We start from the raw sequence: 21763 nt of genomic DNA on the forward strand, positions 1-21763 counted from the left end.
GGACTTTGGCGACGCATTTGTCTAGGCATATTGCCAATCAAAATAACACTACTCAAAAGCATAACACATTGAGTCCCTCTGCCAATGAATGCACAATAAACTACACATTGCTATCTGCAGCACAAATTGCCTTCATTTTAATAACTTCAAATCCGTAAATGCAGAGAAACCATTAGTGCTAAACCTTTCTAAACAAGGTTTTCATGGAATCCTAGAAATCAGAGCTGGAAATAGACTAGTTAGTTTATCATGGCCACCCCATTGCCTCTGCAGCATTCAGTGAAGGGCTTCACTGATCGTAAATTAAATCAGAATGTGTTAGAGAGGTCCACTCCCTAGGACTTACTAGGTCTGGGATACACCCCAAACAGAGAGAGCTTCTTAAAAATATAGTTCAGATTTTTCATCTGTGAAGAGGACTTTACCAGTGTGTCTAGGCATAGTACTTCTGTATAGACCAATAACAAAGCTGGCTGGATTAAAAAAAGATGTCCATTTTTTACATCTTAAATCTAAGGTTTTGTGCCAATTTTGCCTTTCAGTGCACATGAACAACCCCCAGTGAGAGCAATGCCCATGCATCTGAGTGCAGAAGATATCCTCTTAGGTAGGAGTGGTGTGGTGGATAAACCCCCCACTGAAGAGTTATGGGTGCAGGAACAACTCTGGGCTTAGGAAGTCCCACTGCCCATGGACCTGCTGGGCACACTCCTGTTGGAGGAGGACCTGAAAGGGAGTTCTTCAGCACAGCAGGATGGTATGTGGTGCGAGGCAGACCTGCACTTGCTGCTGCAGAGGCATTATGCCAGGAGGGCTTTCCTGGGGGAGGTCTGCTGCATAGAGCTGAGATTCCCTACTCTGCTAAGAGCCACAGACCCGACCTTAAGGGACAGCAGCCAGGCACAACATGTTCCAAAGGGGGGGCAGAGCAGAAGGAAGAGGCCTGGGGGAGCAACGGGTGGACTACCATTAGGGGACACCTGCCTTATGATGCTCAAGATTACTTCTGGGTTGGACCCCAGTGGAGTGGAAAGGACCGGGTTCCCCTAACCCCGTAATCGCTAAGCCAGGAGGCCCATCATACTGACAGAAGGACATAAAAGAGGAGACAGGGACTCTGAACAAAAGTGATATCAGACACAGGTATATAGGTTAAAAACAAACCTTTGTTTGTTTAATGTATACAGTACTCAGAGGGGAAAAGAATACATTGTACTATGGCAATACAGAGAATACACCATAACAAGCTCATCCATAGTAATTACTTCAGGCTACGCTTTCCAACCTCCTAATTCTCTCAAACCTAAGCTCCTTTGTGAAATGCACACAGATCCATCTATCCAGCTGACTATAAACCACAGACTGAATTCAGCCATTACCGGTTGTCCTGATTTTGGGTGTCCGACTCGGGCCCTGAACACCATCTCCTGCCCAGGGAGACAGGAAGGCTGAGATATGTCAAACCCCCTTACACAGGGAGAGCCTGTATTGTAAGTACAGTGGCTTCACTGAACAGCGGAGCATCTGACAAACAGTCAGGGCATCAGCCTTAACTGTATCCAAATGTGGCTCATCGGTGGGAAGAGAAGCCTAAAGCAGTAGAGATTGTGAGAGAAACTATGAATCTTATACAAGACCATGTCCAGAAACACTTTTTATTTCATGTTCTTCTCAATCCAGTCTTTGAATGGAATTGCTTTTGTGTAGCCAGTGTAGAGTTCTAGGCTGCAAGTTTTATCATAGCCCCAGCTCACTAATCCCATCAGGTGCCATTTTAGCTCAGGAGATGCTTTTCCTGGCAAAGTTATGGCTGCAATCCCTCCAGTCTCAGCAGGGCAGATATTAGAAAAGGCAGTGGGGTGCTGCCTGGCGCAGAACATGCTGTCAGTGATGATGACCTGGATTCCATTATCCTCATACTGCTGCTCACACAACAGCGAGTCCACCATCTGAACAGCTCCCATGCGGATTGTATCATTCTTGTAGCTAGGATCCTTAATGTCAACCAGTATCTTCCAGCCAGTAATCACTATTTTTAAATCCTCTGTTGATGGGTCCAAATCCTGAGCAGATGCCAGGCAAATGGGTTGAACATGGCTGCTGATTTTGGCTTTGTCAAGGAGTTTTACAATGGCCATGTCAGAATCAAGCAATATGGGGTCATAATTTGGATGCACTAAGATGGCAGAAATCTAGGAAGGAACCAGAGAGGGGAAATTTACTGAATTAATAGTGATAGACAATTGAACAGTGAAATCAGTCACAATTTTTCCATGATATTTTCACATTTCATTTTAGATGATTTTACACCCTTCAAAGATTCCTTGTCCATGCAGATCAGTCAAATGGCTCTTTTCAAGTAAAAAAACCTGCGAACAACTCAAGTGCGGTGTTTCAAAGACAGCTTTTGCATGAGACCAAATCAATTTTTACTGACAGCAAAACAAGAAAAAATGAAAGGCAATCACTGTTTCAGCAAAATGGGCCCATTTTAAAATTGCAATGAGATTGGAGGGGGGAGGGGAAATGATATGTCAAATAGCTTCACCTTTTATTGAGAAAACTTTGCCGTCTTTTTAGTGGGCAATGACTTACTGCATGTCACCTTCAGTCTGCAGAAATATAACTGCGTCCTACAGCTAAACTAAAATATATCTTATTGAGTTTCTTCCAATAACTCACCCCAAAAGAAAGAGTTAATGCATTGTAAAATCATATATAACTTTAGAACCTAATCCTTTATCCCTTATTGGACTGATAAGATGCTGTCAGAAGAAAAGTCCAAGCAGCAGAAGATGAATAGGGAGAGACATTCTCATCAAGAGAAGTAAAATAGTCTGGAGGATCAGAGATGGGGGGGTTAGGTAACAAAATGAAGCAGAAAGTTGAATATAAAATAAGAAACAAAATAACTGTATCCTACTGAAGAGAACGTATTAATGAACTCAAAAATCAAAAAGAAAAGCACAGTCAAAACCGCTGAGTTTCTCCGGACCTTGATATGAAACCATTAGTCTGCCCAGATTAGCTTGGAAAATCAATTATCTCATCAAATTACTTTGATGAGAACTGGGCATGAACTATTATCTTTGGATCTGGAGTCAGATCCAAAGTTCTTCAAAGTTTGGAGTTGTTCGGAGCTGGTGCTGAAATGTAAAAGGAGTTCCTGATCACAGATCAAGCTCAGTGGACATGTGACTCCCTCACCAAAAGCACAATCACCAGTTGCCATTGGCTGGCATGCCTTTTTTTGGCAATCTCAATCAAGCCAATGATTTAATGGGCTAGAGAGGCTGAACTATTCTATTCATCCCCATATGTCAGGAGTGATGGACATTAGTGGGATGATGTGCGGGGAAGTTTGCAGTATTACCGTTGCCCCTACTCATATCATAACAGATCTATCAATGAACATGTGACTTCAAGTTCCAGGAATATCAAAACAAAAGTATGTAAAAATATATAATATATATATTCCTAAGAATGGGCTTTTTTCTCTTCATGTAAGATGGACCCCAGGGGATAGTCAGGGTCTGTATGTCTGTCAGCACATTCCACTCCCATCTGAGTACCTTACTCACCCGTAAGTTCTGAATGGTCTTTTCGTTTCGGTCGTCATCCCTGTAGAATTTCCCCAGGACCACTTTGAGTTCCGCTGCCTTGAGGACAGTGATCTTCCCCAAGTCAGTGACACAGTGAGCTGCCACCACCACAGTGCGTTCATTCACCAGGGCTCCGCTGCAGATCAGGATCCATGTCCCCTTCCGGAGGCTGACCTCCTTTACCCCATTGGCTTTCCGATAGATGGCTGCTTGCCAGGACCATCTGATAGATGAAGTCTTTTGAAGAGTGATGTTTTCCGTTTTTCCACAGACTGTGAAAATATGAACCTAGGATGAGGTGATTCTTTTTCCCCAAAAATCTGAATGTTTCCACTTCCTAATCCCCGACTATGGAGTGCCTTAGGGTACCAAACTTTATTGGTTGGCATCAGGAAAAAATTTTACCAGTTAAACCCTAGATCAGCCTTGCAAAAACTCCTTGAAAATTTTTATTTTAAAGGGTGAATAAAATATTCCGAGTTTTTTCATTCTTATTGGAATTTCTGGTAAAAGGTGGGAAGGCTAGTTTTGCATCTGGGCTAGGAATTTTCCATAACAATTTTTTAAGACTGCCTTATAACAATATAACTATATGAAATATGAAAGAATCAGGACTACACCACAGCTGTGCAAAAATTTCATTAAAGCCAACAATACCCTAAAGCCCATCTTAAGCAAACACACAAGAATTGACCAGAAGTGGGTCATCTCGTAGAAATGGGCTTTATGTAACTAAAGACTGAAAAATTGTTTTCTAGATATTCGAGATGAGCCCAAACCAAAAACCTAGATCCAAAGCCCTCTGAACTTTTGTTAGGGCCAACTGTAAAGTTCAGATCCAATGTCAATAGTGGGCTGTCCCAAATCCCTAGATCGGCATAGCCCCAAACTCTGGACTAAGAACTTTGCAAAATAGGCCCACCCGCAGCAGGATCAAGTAATGAGAGTAGCCTCTTAAAAGTTCACTACTTCCCGCTTTATTGCTTTTGGTCTGATGCATTTGTAAGTTATCTGCCAAAGCGTAGAGACAAGTGAAAAACTGCATTTGCTGTAAGTGGTGCAGGAAAATGTGAATAATAGGAAAATGTTTCCAAATCATAGGCAAAGTTGGATATGTCTATTGCTCAACTAGATGATTAAAAAGTCTGCTGGCAAATTACAAAACTGAAAGCTTGACTCCTCATTTGGTGCCATCTACAGAAGTTCGGCTGATGGGTAGAAAAAGTCATCTATCTTCCCAGTGTCATTGCTCCTCTCGCATTTGGGAGCACAGGCTGACAGCTTACACTGTTAGGAATCTCCAATTATCTAAGTTGAATACATGCCCCCCAAAGAGATGTGTATTTCTTTTCTCCTTAACAACTCACTTGGAACGCATGAGGGAGCCCGCCCACTCCATTTTCCTGTCTTCAGACAGGTCCTCCTGCTGCTTCCCAGGCGGCGATAGAAGGGAGAAATGCAGTCATATTGAAGCTGAGTGTGCAAATGCTGGTACCCTGGAGGCAGGTCTCCAAAGGGCAGCATTGGCTTCTTGGTTGGATATATTTCGAGCTTCTGTTTGCTGAATGCAGAAGAGTAGAGTTGATGCAAAGGCGTCTCCCTGTTTCACCACACAAAAAACATGGGGAAATAATAATATGACAAAAAACTATCATGATCATTGCTTTATCACCAGCTGTGTTAAGCACCATTTAAAAACATAAGGGCTTTGCTCATTTGCTGAAAGCATAAGGCAAAAAGCTCTCCAACATATTTTAGCAGTATTCCCATTTGCAGCTCAGCCTTTATATAGATGGGGGGTGGTTTTTATGTTTACTTTTTCTGGAGTGTCTCCAGTTACATAGGAATACTTCGGGAATGGACAATAGTGCATGTTATCATCATCATGATGCTGCATTTTTTAAATGGAAAAATTATACTAGAACTAGGTGTCACTATAATTAATTTTCACTGGAGAGGAGTTGTCTCATTCTTTTCTCCAGTGACCATTATAATATGCAGTATTGGGAACAGATTCAGACTAAACCATGTTGATAAAGTAGCTTGATTTAGCAATTAACAGACATAATTACCATGCCAGAGAGAATATATAATTGCACAATCACTAAAATTTAGTTTAGGAATTGCACTGATTTGATTAAATATGGGACCTATTTTTAAAAAGTTTAAATGTGCCCTAAAATGAAATTAACCATTCTGAATGTATACAATGAACTTCACAAGGCTAATATTTTAAATCCTTCATTCATGAGGACTACATGTTCTTTGTAAGAAAAGCATGTGTAAGTACATGAAGGTCTGGTTCCTTGTGGGGAAACCTATTGAAATCTGCAAAAATGGACAGGAAATGAGTTTCCAGTGAGATTTCTTCTACCTCTTGCAGCCAGTCAGACCAGAAATGCCTGGGGAATAGATTTTTCTCATGGTACTTTAGTATATATCCCTTATGGTCTCAGAGAGACAGATTGTCCTATGTATGTGGAAACTGTGAGACTACATGTGACACTTCTCAAGGCCAAGGTCCTAGAGCTGAGAGCAGTGGCAGTAAAGTCAATTTCTTTTCTTTAAGCAAGAAGCAGGCCAGATAAGAAGGATGGTCCAGTTGATAGGGCACTAGGTTAGGACTTTTGAGGCCTTTGTTGAGTTTCCTCTTCAGCTGCCAACTTTCTGTGTAACAGTGGATAAATCACTTTCTCTTCTCTCTGCCTCTTTCGTACTACACAATGATTGGGAGGAGGTCATGCTCAATTAATGAGTGTGAGATACCCAGATACTATGGTGATGAGGGCCAAATAGGTTTCTTAGTAGCGTGTGTGTTAAGCAATGTGAATCTTTCAGAGGTGGGAGGGAAGATTGAAGACACTGGTGATTTTTGCACTGCCTCTAAAAATATACCAGATTAGCATGCAGAGGGGCACAAAACCAAAAAGTAATAATTATTATAAAAACATTCATCTGAACATTGTAGAATCCCCTGACAGATTTGGGTTGGGTTCTTTCTGAGAAATGAGCAAAAGTCCAGGGCAGCCTCTGATTCTTTGCTGACTAAGCTTTCCCCATCCCTATTGCACCTATCTTCTTACACATCATGTCGCATCTCTTTGGGTGATGGAGCTTACTGCAACAACCACACTAGGATGCCTTCTCCCCTCGCCACCAGTTTCTTCAGTAAGACCCCACAGACCCAAGTTGTAGAACACTACACCATCACTAGCCCCAAGGAATCCCTGAGCAACTCTTGCTGTCTGTTACAGCTCACAACCCTGATTCTGACTGCATCCCAGAGGGGGGATAAACAACAATTTTCTTTAAATTGAGGCATTACAATCTCACCTTGACTGAACCTGCATTGGAAGCACTTTCTGTCTCACCAGGTCAGAGATCTTTGGCTCTCTGCAGGCTAGAAAAAATACAATGTTGCACAATCCTTTTCCATGTTCAGAGCTCAAATGTTATGGTTCAGAGACCTGTCCACCTTTCCTGTCACTAGCAACAATGGAGTGGATTAAGAGAAGAGGCAATAAGTAGACACAGTTATATTCATTAAGATATATTCAGTAACACCCCTGTTACTCCTGTTAGAGAGAGATCTGATGATTATATTACTGTATGTTTCTCTAAACGAATGCTCACTGTTGGAATGATTATTGTTTTGTCTCTGATATTTATATGACAAGGATTTGTAAACCTGTTAAAAATGTCTAAATAAATGAATAGTTTTAAATATTTAAATAGATAGATAGATAGATCTGCTATATCACATTCTTGGTAGACATTGAAAAGAGTTAGAGAGAGAGAGAAACTCTTTTCAATGTCTACCAAGAATGTGATATACCATAAAAGGCTAGCTGGGGATCCCAGCTCTTTTTCTGCCCCTAAAAAAACTTTTTTCTGTTACTCATCTATCTATCCCATTTGTAATGTACATGTCCTTGTAATATCTGGGTTCTTCTGTCTTAGGCAGGTGTACAGTTTTAACCATAGAGAGAGAAATGCTTTTGCAGAGCAATAATTAAAACACCACACCTTATTATCTGCAATCTGAGTGAACTTTTGCTAAAACTGAATTATACACCTAAACTTTCCAATCACCATCTGCCTAGGCACACATGGATAATCCAGATGATTGGACACATGGCATGAAAGCAACAGAATGTTACAGACAGCTGCCAACCTGTTAGCTTGTACACCCTTCTGAGAGGGGCTTAATTCAAATGAGCATAACAAATTGGCTCGAATTTGCCTAAAATAACAGAAGGGGGAATCCCAGGACTTTAAATTATGTATATCATAATTATTTTGGGGTAAAATAGATATTTGGTGGGGCCTTAATAATTCAGCTGGTTGTGCCAAGATCTCTTTCCCTTTAGTAAAGTGGATGGACTGAAGGATTCCTGTTGGATGTGGTTCATCTGTATGTTTGAGAAGTCATACACTGTGGCATTCTACAATACTTAGTTGCATTTGTGATTAATATCATATGTTAAACCTTGGGTAATTGTTAAAGTTAACATCAGTCAAAAGGGTTAGAGGGAAAAGGTACTTTTTACCAATGAAGTACTTGACACAATGTGTAGGGAGTGTGTTTAAACCTTAAAATACAGAACAAGCCCCCAAATGGATAAATAATTTCATTTTGGTTAACAAAAATCTGTTAATATGTATTACAAAATTCTCTCTCTTTGGGAAATCTTTAGACAGTTCCCAAAACAAGTTGCTTCCTCTTGTCATGGGTTCCCATCACACTTTTATTAGACCCTGATTCAATGGAGCACTTAAACACATGCTTTGCTGAATACAGATGGATTAAGAACATGCGTAAGTGCTTGCTGAACCAAGTCTTGAAAGGCTGCAAACTGCAAGCTTCATCTTGCAAACCCTTACTATTGGGATGAGTCCTGTTGACTTATCCTGATTGCAAAGTGGACCCTGTGACAGCAAGTCTAATAATTCCTTATACAGAATAATCCTTTCTTCATTTTCCAGTTCCTCGGGGGTCTTCTTTGAGTCACTGACCCTACCCAGCTCTGATTCCAATCTGAGAGTAGGGAGAACAAAGATGTCGGGGAAAATGAGATAATTTCCTATTGTTTTTTTAAGGAAGAAACATTTGCTGGAATCACTAGCATCTTCCCTGGCTGAGTTCAGCAGCCAGAGAGGTGGCAGACTATCAACTTCAGTATCAGGTGCCAAACTGATTGTGCCATTTCACAAACTTTTACTGAAGGTATTTAGAAAGTAGATAGTTTAGCCAGAAAATAATATATACAACAAACTCCAGGTAAAACCTATCAGTTTCTATGAGCTGTAGCAAAGAGACTGAAAACTACCTTTTATGCAGATTGGCTGTTTCCCTGACCACTGTCCATTGTCTTGGCAGGTCCTCCGCTCATTACCAGTAAGAACATAGGAGTTGTTACAAAAGAAAGCAATGACTGTGCCGATTTTTGCATAGAATCCATTCATTAGCCCAGTATCTTCCACCACTCTTCTGTAGCCATTGAATGGGCCACCAGGGTCTGAGCAGTTTTTTTCTTGTAGCACTAACAATGGCAAAAAATAGTAAACATTTTTCACAAAGCATTAACTTTGAGCAGCAGATCATTTGACATTTCATGCAGACAGTGCTACACAAACTATACCTAATTTAAACCTGCTTTTTAAAACTCAATGTGATGCCAGGATCAGTCAGAAACAAATATTAAAGAGACAATGTCGATGTAGAAGTCTTATACTAGAAATAATAACCATACTGCTACCAGCACCTTAGGTTTTTTAAAAGCTGAAAGCCTTTGAATCGAAAACTATTCTAAAAATCTAATTTAGGCCTCGGTTCTGTAAAACGTTAGGCGTAAGCTTAACTTTACATGCAGTGAGTTGTTCCATTGACTTCTACGGGACTGCTTACAGCGCATAAAATTAAATATTTACATAAATCTTTGCAGGATCAGGGTCTTTTGCATCATTTTTCCTGTTTTATTTACTTTCTGCATTTCACTGGGTTTGGATAATGAAACTAGATTACTTAGGTTCACTTTTGTTTATATTCAGTTTCTTTTCTTTTCTCTCTAACAGAGATTTTAACAATGCAGGGAAATACTGAAATGTAAAGAAAAGAGATATTCACTGAAATAAAGAACAAACATGAAAACATTCTTATTCACATTAGCTTCTGTCTGTATTTAAAAAACAAAACAAAACAAAAATTTATTTTCTTCTTCAATCCCTCTTTCCCCTCCCCATTTTTCTTTTCCCTTTATTTGTTTTCTCCCTGCCCCCTCCCCTTTACTACCATTTATTGTTTTTTTGTGGCTTAAAACTAGTTGAAAATATTCCTTAATGTGACACTGATAATTTTCCCTACCCTAAACTTTTTCAGCTCTCTGCTGTTTGTGTTACCTGTTTAGAAGCTCTAAAATAAAAGGAGTATTTCCCATCAATGTTATCCTTTTCCCATTGGCAATCATTGACTTTTTCCCCCTGCTTTTCTCATGAGACTAAAATTAACATGGTCTTTTTCATCACAGATGAGGACAATGCAACTTCCATCTGTTTTCCTGAACTGGGGCCTGAGTCTTCATTTTGCCAGACAGGTCGTGACTCAACAAAGCACTTCATCATGTGACTAACCTTAAACACATGCTTAAATCCATCCCTATTCTGCACAGCGCTTAAGTACATTCTTTTTACATTGATTTAAATGAGATTAAGGCATCTGATTAAAGTTAAGCATGTGCATGAGTGCTCTGCTGAATAGAGATGGACTTGAGCACTTGCTTAAAATTAGGCATGTGCATATGTGCTTTGCTGAATCAGAACCATATTGAAGAGGCAGGAGAAGGAGGAGCTGAGCTTCCTCAGGCCCAGGAGAGAGAGAAAGGAAGGAAGCTGTATGTCTGCTTTTAGTTTAGTTCCATGGTTCTCCCCCTTGCTTTACTTCTGTTCACATATCACAGATTAATTTCATTGCCTTCACAGGAGCTTGTGGCAAGCACATTGCAGATGGTCATGTCTTAAAATACCCCTCCCATCACCATGTGATCTCACAGAAAGTCACCAAAATGGAGATGGAGAATTAAGATAACTGAAGTGTCTGTCTGTAGTTACTCAATGATTACTTGACCTGCCTACAGGCACTCTGGGTCCCCAAGGCTGCCATCTGGTCTGTCATCCCTATAGGAAAGAAAGGTAGGGCTGGCAGAAACCGCATTACCTCAGTCTATCCTTGTTGAGCAATGCCAGGAAATCATTCCAAGGAGCCTTTTTTTGTATACTATTTTCCATTGTACCATCCAGTACGGTTGCATCGAGTGGTTAGTAGACCCCTCGTATTTTCAGAAGTACCTGAACTTCTCTGAACCAAGTAAGCTAACTGTCTCCACTTGGAAAAGGACCTCCTCCTCCTCCTCCTATCTGATCCTGCATAGCACTGACTTTGTGACAGCACTATAATTTCTATGGTGTCAGACAGTGGCATATGCTAAGTACAGGGCTATGATTTATCTGAAGGATCAAACAGAACGAGAAGCCACCTGGGAAGAACACACTTCTTACAACGTAGATAGATTCAATAATAGTCAAGGCTAGGGGCAGACCAAGTTATAGGCTAAAGAGCTGCAGCAAATATCATCATATTGTAAGGATACTGAAGTTACTCACAAACCCAACTCCAAAACATGTAGTTTAATTGGAGAATTTCTATCCATCCAAAAGGATGTCCTTAATTGTGCTCGCTGACCTCCAAGAGCTCTTATAAAGAAGTTCCCAAACATTCCCCCAGAATATTTTGCATTTTTTGCCTCGGCACCTTTTTAAAAGCCCTGCTGCAACCAGTGCAAAGGATTCTGGAACCTGGGAATAAAAGATGCCCGGTGGAAAACAAATGAAACAGAAGCATCCTTCTGGAAGAAGAAATATATATGAGACTGTTTGGCTAGGTGGGTGGAAAGGAAGGATTCGGATCTTCAATGGCAGATTGAAGATTTGCCCTCATTCTAGCAAGGCAACGTTAGCCAAGAGCGTTTCTGATTGTGCTCCAGCATGACTGTCCTGTCACCACATTACTCTGACCTCCACCCAATAAGGCACTTAATCACTGCCACAGAGCGCAACAAACCTCTTCAGAAGAAACATTAGATGCACAGTAGTGCTGGAAATGGCCATTCATTGATGCACAAATATGGGCCTCTTTTGCCATTCATTGATGCACAAGATGAAAGAACAGTGTGTTAAGTCACAGCTGTGCCAAATTCCAAGTGAGATTTGGACAGTCCAATTTTTAAATCCCAGTAGCTTGCTTAATGACAATATAATGGCTTAGGCATGATAAAAATCAAAACTTAAAGCAACCTTACCACATTCGGGATGACGTGTTGACCAACTCCCATCAAGCTGACAGTAGGTAACACGGCTGCCTTTTAAGCTGTAACCTGCGTTGCACTTGAAGTAAACCTGGGCCCCGTATTTAAAGTCATCTCCTTCCACAATACCATGAGCAGGAGCACCTGGAGTCCTACACATCACCACTGACAGTTCAGATATTTCAAAAAAATCCACTTTATTACAAAAACAGGACTGTGTTAGGATGATTCTTTATGTAGAACGTTAAAAAAAAAGATTAAAAATGGGCACAGGAGTCAAAATTACAAGACCAGCTACCTGCAGTTCTTCGAAAAATCAGTTAGGGCCTGATCCTACAAACACTTATGCACATTCTTAACTTTCATGGTGTGAGTGGTACCATTCAGTTCAATGTGATGACTTGTGTGCTAAATTAAGCACATACCTTAATGTTTGCAGGACTGAGGCCTTGTTAAAACTGTCCCTATTCAAAGCTCCCTCCATCTTAATAGGGGTCTTGAATGAAGTACCAGGTCTGGTCGACAGAGCAATGCTAAATATAATTTAAAGCCTTGAAACCCCTGTTTTTAAATTCTTTAAAATTATTGTTTCAATTCTCACATCCTCCTTCATATTTCTCACTCATGTACAAAAGCATGCTCAGCTGTGTTTTGCGAGGCCTATCAATGACCATTAAAAACGGATCGTGTCATTTACCATCATGTAATATTTACCATTTCCACAGTATTTTCTATATTGGGATATACTGAAAAATCCATGGTAAATGTAACTATTGCAGATAGTAAATATTCAGGACATGGCACCCTCTGTATGCTGGTTGGCTGGTAGCTTAATCACATTAAGGAAGAATGTCTCTAAGAGCATAATAGAGAACACAAAATTCTCTCTCTTTCATAGGCCCTATTCTACAATTCACTATGGTTCCTATTTGATGGCTTTATATATGTAAAGGGAAGAGAGAAGAGGGGAACTATATTCATCATACTGTTCAAACATTTTTTTCTAGCTATTTTAAAATCTCTAAACATATTTTGTTGGCCCAGGTATGGTCTCTTTATTCTCAGTTGCTCTTCATGTCTTTCTCTGAATGCTAATTTATTCCATCATGCTCCTAATTTTCCTCTCTAAATATAAAGTAACAGACTTGTCAACTGCCATATATTAAAAAAAGGGAAAAAGCACTATAAATATCTGTGAAACACTCTCAAAATCACTCTTACTCTCCTACATATGGCTTTCTGCATCTCTGGTAGTCCTAACCAATATCCCATATCAGCTTTGCAGTTTATTTCATCATCTTAAATTGTGCTTCCCAAACTTCAGGGTCCATTCTGAGAGAATCTTTGTCCAGCTGTTATACCTTTTTCTGGGAGAATATCCACAGACTCCATGTATCTTTCTTGCTTGATATTGTAAATGATGAAGATCTTTAGTTTCTAGACCTGTACATTGGTTTCCAGTCTGGTGATCGTCTTAGCTTTGTTCATCTCTTTAACAGTTCAGTTCCACTCTCTTGGTCCAACACCCAACATCATAATTATGAGCTAAATTCCACCTGTGCACTGGGTTAATTTAATAAAGACACTGTGGCCTAGAGGAATGAGCACAGGGTTGGAAGTCCTGAGTACTAATCTTAGTTTGACAGCTGACTCATGGTTGGCTCTTGGTAAATTACTTTGCTTTCTATATCTCTCAGATGAGAATAATAAAATTGCCTTCTGCACAGAAATAGCGTGAGGATTAGCTAATGTCTCTACAGGGCTCTCATCAGATAATGGCTGAGTATTATTAATAAAGATATGCCTTTTGTTACCTATACTTTTATCTGCTATGTGTCTGTTCCTTCCTGACACAACATTCTTTCAAACATTTATCTCACTGTCCTGTTCTTTGACCTATGCCACTGTAAGAACAGAATTAGTCAATCCTTTTGTTTTCTCCTTGGATCATTTTGGAAATTAATTTTTGTTCTCATCAAACTAATCAGATTTTGTTTCTCGGTGCATTCATCGGATTGCTCTATTGTAGTTGAGTCCTGCATTGTCTTCTATACTATCTGGACTGGCAGTTGTAATAAAGTTACCCTTATAACATCCTTTACCCTTTTGAGTTTCTGTGTTGTTTTGTTCCTTTCAGCTTGTCTTCCCTTTCATCCTTATTTCCTAGTGTATTTTAAACAGCTCCATTGCACCCTTATCCTTTTCACCTCTTGGCCACTTTTTGCAATGAAATCTCCATTGATGATCCTGAAAGAAATCGTATCACCTTGTGTGCTTCATATGTTTCTTTCCTTTCATTATCTGGATGGCTGCCTGTCAGGTTCATGAACCTGATTGATTCTCATCTCCCTCAGATTGTACAGTAAGTGCAGTTGAGTTTTAGGACAGTCTCCCTTGTCTGCGGTATTTTGTTAAAGCCTTTCAACATTCTCAGTTCCTTTCAGGATACATCCAGCCTCTCCAGTGGTCTGTGCAGCTATTTCTCAAAAGTTTTGAAAAAGAATAGTGGAATACTTTGTGAAAGGAGATGTCATTCATGCCTAACCCCATGCCATGCAATCCAGCAAAATGTCCAGCCATCTGCACCTCATTCTGTTTATAATTCTTCTTTGCTACCGATCTCTGTTGGAGAGCTGATTTTAAATCAGACTCTCACACTGAAGCAAGATGGGCCCGAACCTGCCAGCTGCTGAGGATCAGGTCCTCTCTCTGAAACAAGTGATTATAAATTGAACTGTGATTCCAGCTTCACAGCTTTGGGGATTTTTAAGTAGTTACGGCTTTCATGTAGTGCTCAGATGTAGCATTATATGGCTACAGGGGACCAGAAGAAGGAAAAAACTGTCTTGGAAAGCTATGGGTGTAGGACTTTCTCCCTGAGTCAAGCACAGGCATCAACAGTTCTTATCCTACTCCTAAGTCTAAGGGAGCAACTTGGGATCAATGCAATGTCCCCTATTCAGCCATATACCCTGGCAATCACTGCCAAGCTTTTCGGACTATAACATCTCCTTGCCTTTCCTCCCAAAGCACTTTTGCAAGCTATGTAGATGCAGCACCAGTTGGTGGCAACACTAGTGTAGGGGGTAGGAGAAACTTTTACCAGACACAAGCAGAATCTCTCTGTAAAGTACCCTGGGAGCTTTAATGCCCACCCAGACCCAATAGGACCTTGCTTTTTAAGGACTCAGTCAGAAGAATATCTATAAACCACTGCCGTTTATTTACCTCGAAAGGATGACAGATTGAGACAACTCTGCAAGCAACTGAAGCAATAGCCCTAAGGTGCCTAGGACTTTCAGACTCTTCTGAGTAGGCCAATGCCTTCTCCTCTGAGAATAGAGGAGAACACCCACCTGTAACCCAGCAGATGGACTAATTGAACCTTAGAGATTCTGGGAGGCAATTATTAATGCAAGATGGTAATGGGCAGCAAATTAAACACTAGTTTTCAATGCAACCATACCACAAAAGTCAATGCTATCTACAGCTATATAAACACTGAGGCATCATGTCTTGAAGCTGAAAATAATCCCTCTCCACGTGGCACTAGTGTGAACATGCCTTGGATAACTACATTTGTTCTGGGCACCTCATTGCTAGATAGAAATCAAGAAACTGGAGGGAGCTCAGAGACATAAATGGTGTGGGATTTGCTCGTGAGAAAGGTTAAGAGCTGAGCATATATACCTTGGCTTAGCAATGGCTAATAGCCTACAAGAATCTGAAGTCTGAAAAGACCAAGGATGGCTAGTAATTACTTAGGGCAAATGGACTAGACTAGCTAATAGATCTTTCCCATCTTTAATTTCTCTTTGTTTTGCAACATCTCTTCCTTGGACATTTCACAGCCAATCTATCCTAGATACTTGCATGATCCTCATTACTGCAGTATCCAAGGCAAGCATGGACCCAGTCTGACTTATATAGCTTATGAGAGTTGAAAAGGTAAAAGCAAAAGGTAGGAAGGCTGCAGGCCTCTCTAGCAGAAATGCGGACACAGTTGTTAAAGAGATGTTCTAACAAAAAAGCAGATGTCACAATTGTTTGTGTAACACATCCATGGACTGTGTAATAAAACTTAATATCACCCTCCTTTGTCTCCTACTGATACATCCTGGAAAAGGAAAAAGATTTCTTTCTCATGTGAAATATATTAAAACTGTTCCCTGTTGGACTGATTTTTTTTTCATTCAAAGGAAAACTAAAATAAATGAACAAATGTTTTTAAAGTCAGATGTTCCATCATAAATAATACAGTGCAGATTCCTCCTCCTTCTTCAATTGCTTTTGGGAGACATTCCTCAGTTCTGAATTACCTGTCATTTAGAAATGGTTTTCATGCTCATAAGCTGCAATGGGAGAAACTGGATCAGCTGCACTTTTTCTCCCTTCAGTATCTTTCAGCTATTGCTGGAGGTGTATAATATACATGCAATATGTTATATCTAAATAATGCATCTCCTATTCAATAATAGATTGCATGCCCAGATAATATCTGATTTATCATCACTGGTCCTAATGCAAGGCTCGCACTTCCAGTCCATCCTCCTAAAATCTGGCACATTAGGGCCTATACATATTTTTTGTTTATATGTTTTTAAATTGCTTGTGTTCGGCTTTTTAATGATGCTGCTGCTAAAGAAGTTGATCTGGCCACACAGTCCCAAGTCAGAGTTTGGTTTCTAGTCTGACTTCGTTCTAACATGGATAGCATATTGCATCTATCCAACTGCCTTCAGGGAAGGTTGTTCTATTAACTTGCAGTATTGCTTTTGCATAACGTGTGTCAGCAATGTCAGCTGGGAAGTCAAGAAATGAACTGAATGGGCCATGGAGACTGAGCTCTCTTCTCACCCCTGCTAGGTGCAGCCCCTGAGGTTAAGACTGAGATTTATTGGCAGTGGGCAGTATGGGGAGAAATTGCTGTTGCTCCTCTTGTACTTGTTCTGCATCTGAAGAGAGGCCTACAGACTCCACCTGGAACATCATTTGTTAGTGGCCCATTCAACGAAGTTCATATACAGGAGCTAGCAAAGATGTGCCCTTAGATTCAGCAGGAAACCAGAATTCCCATTCCGCAAGAAATTCCAAATTAAAAAAAAAAAAAAGTCATTCTGAAACGCAATGAAACATTAGGGGATTTTTTTAAATTTTCCACCAAATGGGAATTCTGACATTTCATTTGGATCCTTTCGAAATGTTGCTGAAGCTTCCTGAACTGCGCAGAGCCCCCAGCAGACCCTGGGGTGGAGAGGCAGGCTGGGGAACTAGAAAGGGCTGGGTCGGGGCAATCCACCTGACAGACTGCTCCAGGAGCCAGGGAGGCCAAGCTAACAAGTGGCCTTCCAGGCAGGCTACTGAGGAGTGAGGGAGCCATGGAGCTGGGAACCATTTTCCAACAGAAAATGAAACATTTTCTGCAAAATTGGGCAAATTTCATGTTTGCTGAAAGTGTATTTTCTGTCAGAAAATCACTCCAATTGAAAATTCCCGACCAGCTCTGCCTGCATGTACTTAATGTAGCTCAATGCCATTTACAGAGATAGAGCCCCTGCATATGTACAACTCCATTGAAATAAATAATGTGAAATCAAAATAGACTGGATTTGGCCCCTGAGGCTCTGAGTTGATCACCTTTTACTTTTTCTGTTTCAACTTTTGTTTTGAGGGCAAGATTATTAAACTACTGACTGAATAGAGTTAGTTAGAATAATAATATTTGGCATTAATCATCCATACATCTCAAAGATCTTTACAAAAATGGGTAGCTATCATCACCCCCATTTTGTTGTTGGGGAAACTCAGGCACGAAGTGATTAGATGACTTGCCCAAAAGTCAACCAGTGAGTCGGTGGCAGAGCAAGGAACCAAAATCAGGTTTCCTCGTACCTCTATCCACCAGACCACGCTGCTTCCTCTGACACTGCCTCTCTCAGAAAAATGAGGAACTTAATTCAATGTAAAATAAATGTACCTTCAGCTCAATGTATGAGCTAGTCCCAACTGCTACTGTAGCAGACTTGCTCTCCTGGGTGGATGGTGCATGGAGATGCAGACACATGGTTCAAGAGTGACTCCACTGAGCTGCTTAGCAGTTATCATAGAGCACTGAGATGCACTTCACAAAGCCCCATAATTATCTACCTTTTCATACCATTACAGTATTCATTGTCAATTGCATTTTTCATGGTATTTGTTCTCTGCTCTTGCTCCTTGAGTTCTGAAACTCCATGTGAAACAAAAAATGTATTCCTTCTCTCTCTAATCTGCATTCACAGGGATCAGAAAGTTTCTGGCTCCCGCAGAGGTGTGTTGGTGGGGAGGACTTAAGTGGCCTTCCTGAGTGATGATCATTGTGTGACTGGGGAAAACAGCCAGGAAAGGGTTGAGGGCTACTTGCTTGTCATATGATCCAGTAGGGGATTTAAGAAAGGGTGTGTGTGTGATCTTTCTGCAGCTGAGACAGGGAAGGGGAAAGGTTTCTGTGGACTGTAGCACACACTGATCAAGAGAATTGCTTTGTTTGGTTCTACTCATGAGGGTTTGTATTTGATCAATGCATTGTGTCTTGAAATAAGGGCTGAAATGGCCTGGGGCTGGTTGGAAATGACACCGGTTCCCTCCAAGGGTGAGAGAGAGCCCACCAACTTTCCATCTTTCCTGGCGCACTGTGGCTCTGCACTTTTCCCTACACATGGCAATGTCTATGTAACACTAACTGGCCCACAATCTGAGAGAATGTGTAAACTGTAGAAGGAGGGAAAACATCTGTCCACACATACACATGGATGACGCTGCTGACATAGGGCCTGATCTTGTAAGGACTGCAGCATAACAGGCTCCTTCTCCCCCCTGGTGCTCACTGCCTGGAGAATATACAACATCCTGCACTGCTGCTCTCAGAGGAAGCATATGTGGATAGATGATTAAAGTCACTGTCGAGTATGTCATTGTAAGGAAGCTAATCTCTCCTTCCCCCTCTCCCTGAATCGCACAACCATCATACATTAGCTACAGTGGCTGGTTAGAAAGTTTCATGCTGGCAACACAAGCCAGGATTTGTTCCCACAGTCTGACTCCCATCGATAGCAGGAGATGGATGTAAATGACTGATTGCAGTCAGGGCGGCAACTTTAATAACAACAACAGATAACAACTTTTAATATGTGGAATCGATTCTCCTACTGCAAGAATGGCCTGCTGAAAGCCAATTTGCTTTGGAGGATATAATCCCTCTTAATCAGAGAAGATTTGAAGGAAAAACCTCTATATGGGTGTTTGTGTGTGAGCATATGCTATATGTTTATGTGTTCGGTGCTGGACAAGGTCCCTGAGAATCATCTTTGATGCCCCTTGAATATTTAACCTATTGGATTTTGTTGGCTTTAGGTTTTGGATAGAGAAAAAAAGAGTTTTATTTTTAAATAAAGCAACTGGTCTTTGTGCTGCTAAGGAGAAGGTGATTTAGCAAGGAAGACATTTCTATACAGTGCATCAAGGGGGCTGCACATGGAAGGCTAGAAATGATTTCCCTAAAACAAGTGCCCCCAAATAGAAAAAAAATACAGACAAATAAATCATCTTGGAAAGATTAGCTTTTTATTGATAAATGTCTATTTCACCATAGAGACAAGGTGAGTGAGGTACTCTCTTCTATTGGAAAGTTGGTCCAATAAAAGATACCACCTCTCCCATATTGTCTCTCTAATATCCTGGGACCCACATGGCTACAATTACGCTGCATACAACAATGGAAGATTTCAGTGTATGCACACAAACCAATGAAAAAATATTTCCATCAATCTAAATTTACAGATAGGCAAAGTAAGAAAAATGATTTTTGAGAAATTATTAGCAATTGATGTAAGACTATTTACTTTGCATATTTTGACATAGGCTGTTGACAATTTTGTGTTTCATTGGTTATAAAAAGCTTTAGCTTTTTTAATTTCAAGTTCTACCATCATTAAATTATTGTTGTATGAAACACCACCACCCCCATAATAGCCCACAATTGTGAAAATTTCAATTGATAAAAATAAAAGAAATGTTTAAAAATAGACATCCATATTGTTCAGCAAAATTATAAAAAAAATAGAAACTGAATTCCACCAAACCTAAGTATAAATACTGCAGCAGACCTCCTGCCATTCTGTACAGAAGCTGCAGGGCAGGGAGGATCTATTCTTAGAAAAAATATTCATGTTAACTGTGGCACTTTTTATAATAAGCAGTATGACTGAATCTCCAAGAACTGGGCAACTCTCTTACTGAACTATTATTGCCGCATGAATATCAGCCTATATCTATATAATGCCTGTCACCATAGTACATTAGATTCCACTTATTAGTAACTCCTTGGTTGCCAGCAAAATGTTGCTGTTATCTGGCAGTTGCTAACAAACAGAAGGCAGGTTTGTGAGGCTCCAGGCAGAGAAGGAAGTGCTGGGATGTGCCTTCCTCGGCTGCAGCCTGGCAAACCAGCCTCTGACAAGGCAGCAGTGGGGAAAGATGCTGCAGCCTGGATGCTGGGGCTTTTTATGGGGAGCAGGGATGCTAGGGGCCTGTGGGATTGCACTGTATCTCTCTTATGCTCTGTGGGGTTGGGACTCAGCACATCTCATGGCTTCCGTTCCTGCCTGCAATCTGGGACTTTCCTTCAAAAAAATGTTGTAAATAAGTAGCATGCCATTGCCAGTATCCAGATCCCACTAACATTAGCATCAATGGGACAGGATTGATTCCCTGCTAAATGCTGCCAGTATCCGGGTCGCTATCAAGCGGAATCTACTGTATCTACATGTATGGTGAGAGAGGCCTGATCTAGTGGCTCAAGCACAAGACTGGAAGATGTTGATTCCTGAATTCTGATCTCGGCTCCAGCACAGTCACTTTCAGAGGCCTTGGCCAAGTAATTCAGGGTATGTCTACCCTGCAGCTGGAAATGTGCTTCCCAAAGTGAGTAGACAGACATGTGCTAGCGCACTAAAAATAGCAGCGTAGCTGGGGGTTGAATGGACAGTGGCTTGGGCTAGCCAGCTTATTACATACCCAAGGGGTCCTTGAGCTGGCATGTGTCTGTCTATCCACACTGGGAAGCGTATTCCTAGGTGCATAGTAGACATCCCCTACGTGGAAAATCCTGTCCTCCACTCCAAGACTGAGCACAGGGAAACTCCCCAGAAGACTTCTTTCCTACAAGGCTGCAGAGAACCTCTGCAGATGACCATGTGGTCACCAGGTTTCCATAGCTTCTGCTTTTGGTTGTGCTGGAGAAATGCCAATCAATAACGGTTATGGATCAACTGTCTCTACCCTCATTTCTCTTCTACCTCAGCCCCAGCGCCTCAGATCAGACAAAGGCCCAACAGAGGTAGGCTCTCAGCATCCATTGGTACACACCCACTTGCAACCTCCCAGTGTCCAACTCCACCCTGAGTGGCCAGCACTCCCATTATCTGTCAAAGTGGGGGAGGGAGGGCGCAGGGCACTAGATTAGCCCCTTAACCCTTTCAGTCTCAGTTTGCCCGTCTATAAAATGTCTTTGAAGCTAAAAAGCTCTGTATGAACGTTAAGAATGATCATTCCTCCTATTAATCCCAAAGGAACTCACCAAAGGAAAACAACAGTTGATCCAAATATTATAGCCAGTGGATTTCCACTACTGCTGTCTGTGCCTGTTCACAAATTAAATGATCTTTTCTACAACAATGCCACCATTTAGGAATAATTAGACATAACTATGATGTAATCCCTGCTGAAACCAAAATCTTTTCATTCCCTACCAGCCAACTGGAA

At 40.9% G+C, this 21763-nt stretch overlaps 1 protein-coding gene across 3 annotated transcripts in view; it reads right to left on the reverse strand.

Annotated features, from left to right (window-relative positions):
• Nucleotides 1-1174: 1174 nt before the first annotated feature.
• The window catches only part of PAMR1 (peptidase domain containing associated with muscle regeneration 1), a 48324-nt gene continuing 27735 nt past the window's right edge, over nucleotides 1175-21763 (reverse strand). For 2 of the 3 annotated variants that reach the window (XM_067558103.1, XM_067558104.1), the window contains 5 exons: nucleotides 8933-9145; nucleotides 6936-7002; nucleotides 4970-5202; nucleotides 3582-3874; nucleotides 1175-2192 (listed from right to left, as the gene is read on the reverse strand). In XM_067558103.1, the coding sequence (XP_067414204.1) occupies nucleotides 1656-2192; nucleotides 3582-3874; nucleotides 4970-5202; nucleotides 6936-7002; nucleotides 8933-9145 (1343 nt within the window). In that variant the 3' untranslated portion in view covers nucleotides 1175-1655. Of the gene's footprint in view, nucleotides 2193-3581; nucleotides 3875-4969; nucleotides 5203-6935; nucleotides 7003-8932; nucleotides 9146-11956; nucleotides 12128-21763 lie in introns of all 3 variants that reach the window. The other variant, XM_067558102.1, reaches the window with a different exon arrangement.

This window comes from Emydura macquarii, unplaced genomic scaffold, assembly GCF_026122565.2.
Source record: "Emydura macquarii macquarii isolate MOO-44397 ecotype Brisbane River unplaced genomic scaffold, CSIRO-AGI_Emac_v2 contig_1876, whole genome shotgun sequence".
Classification (NCBI taxonomy): domain Eukaryota; kingdom Metazoa; phylum Chordata; order Testudines; family Chelidae; genus Emydura; species Emydura macquarii.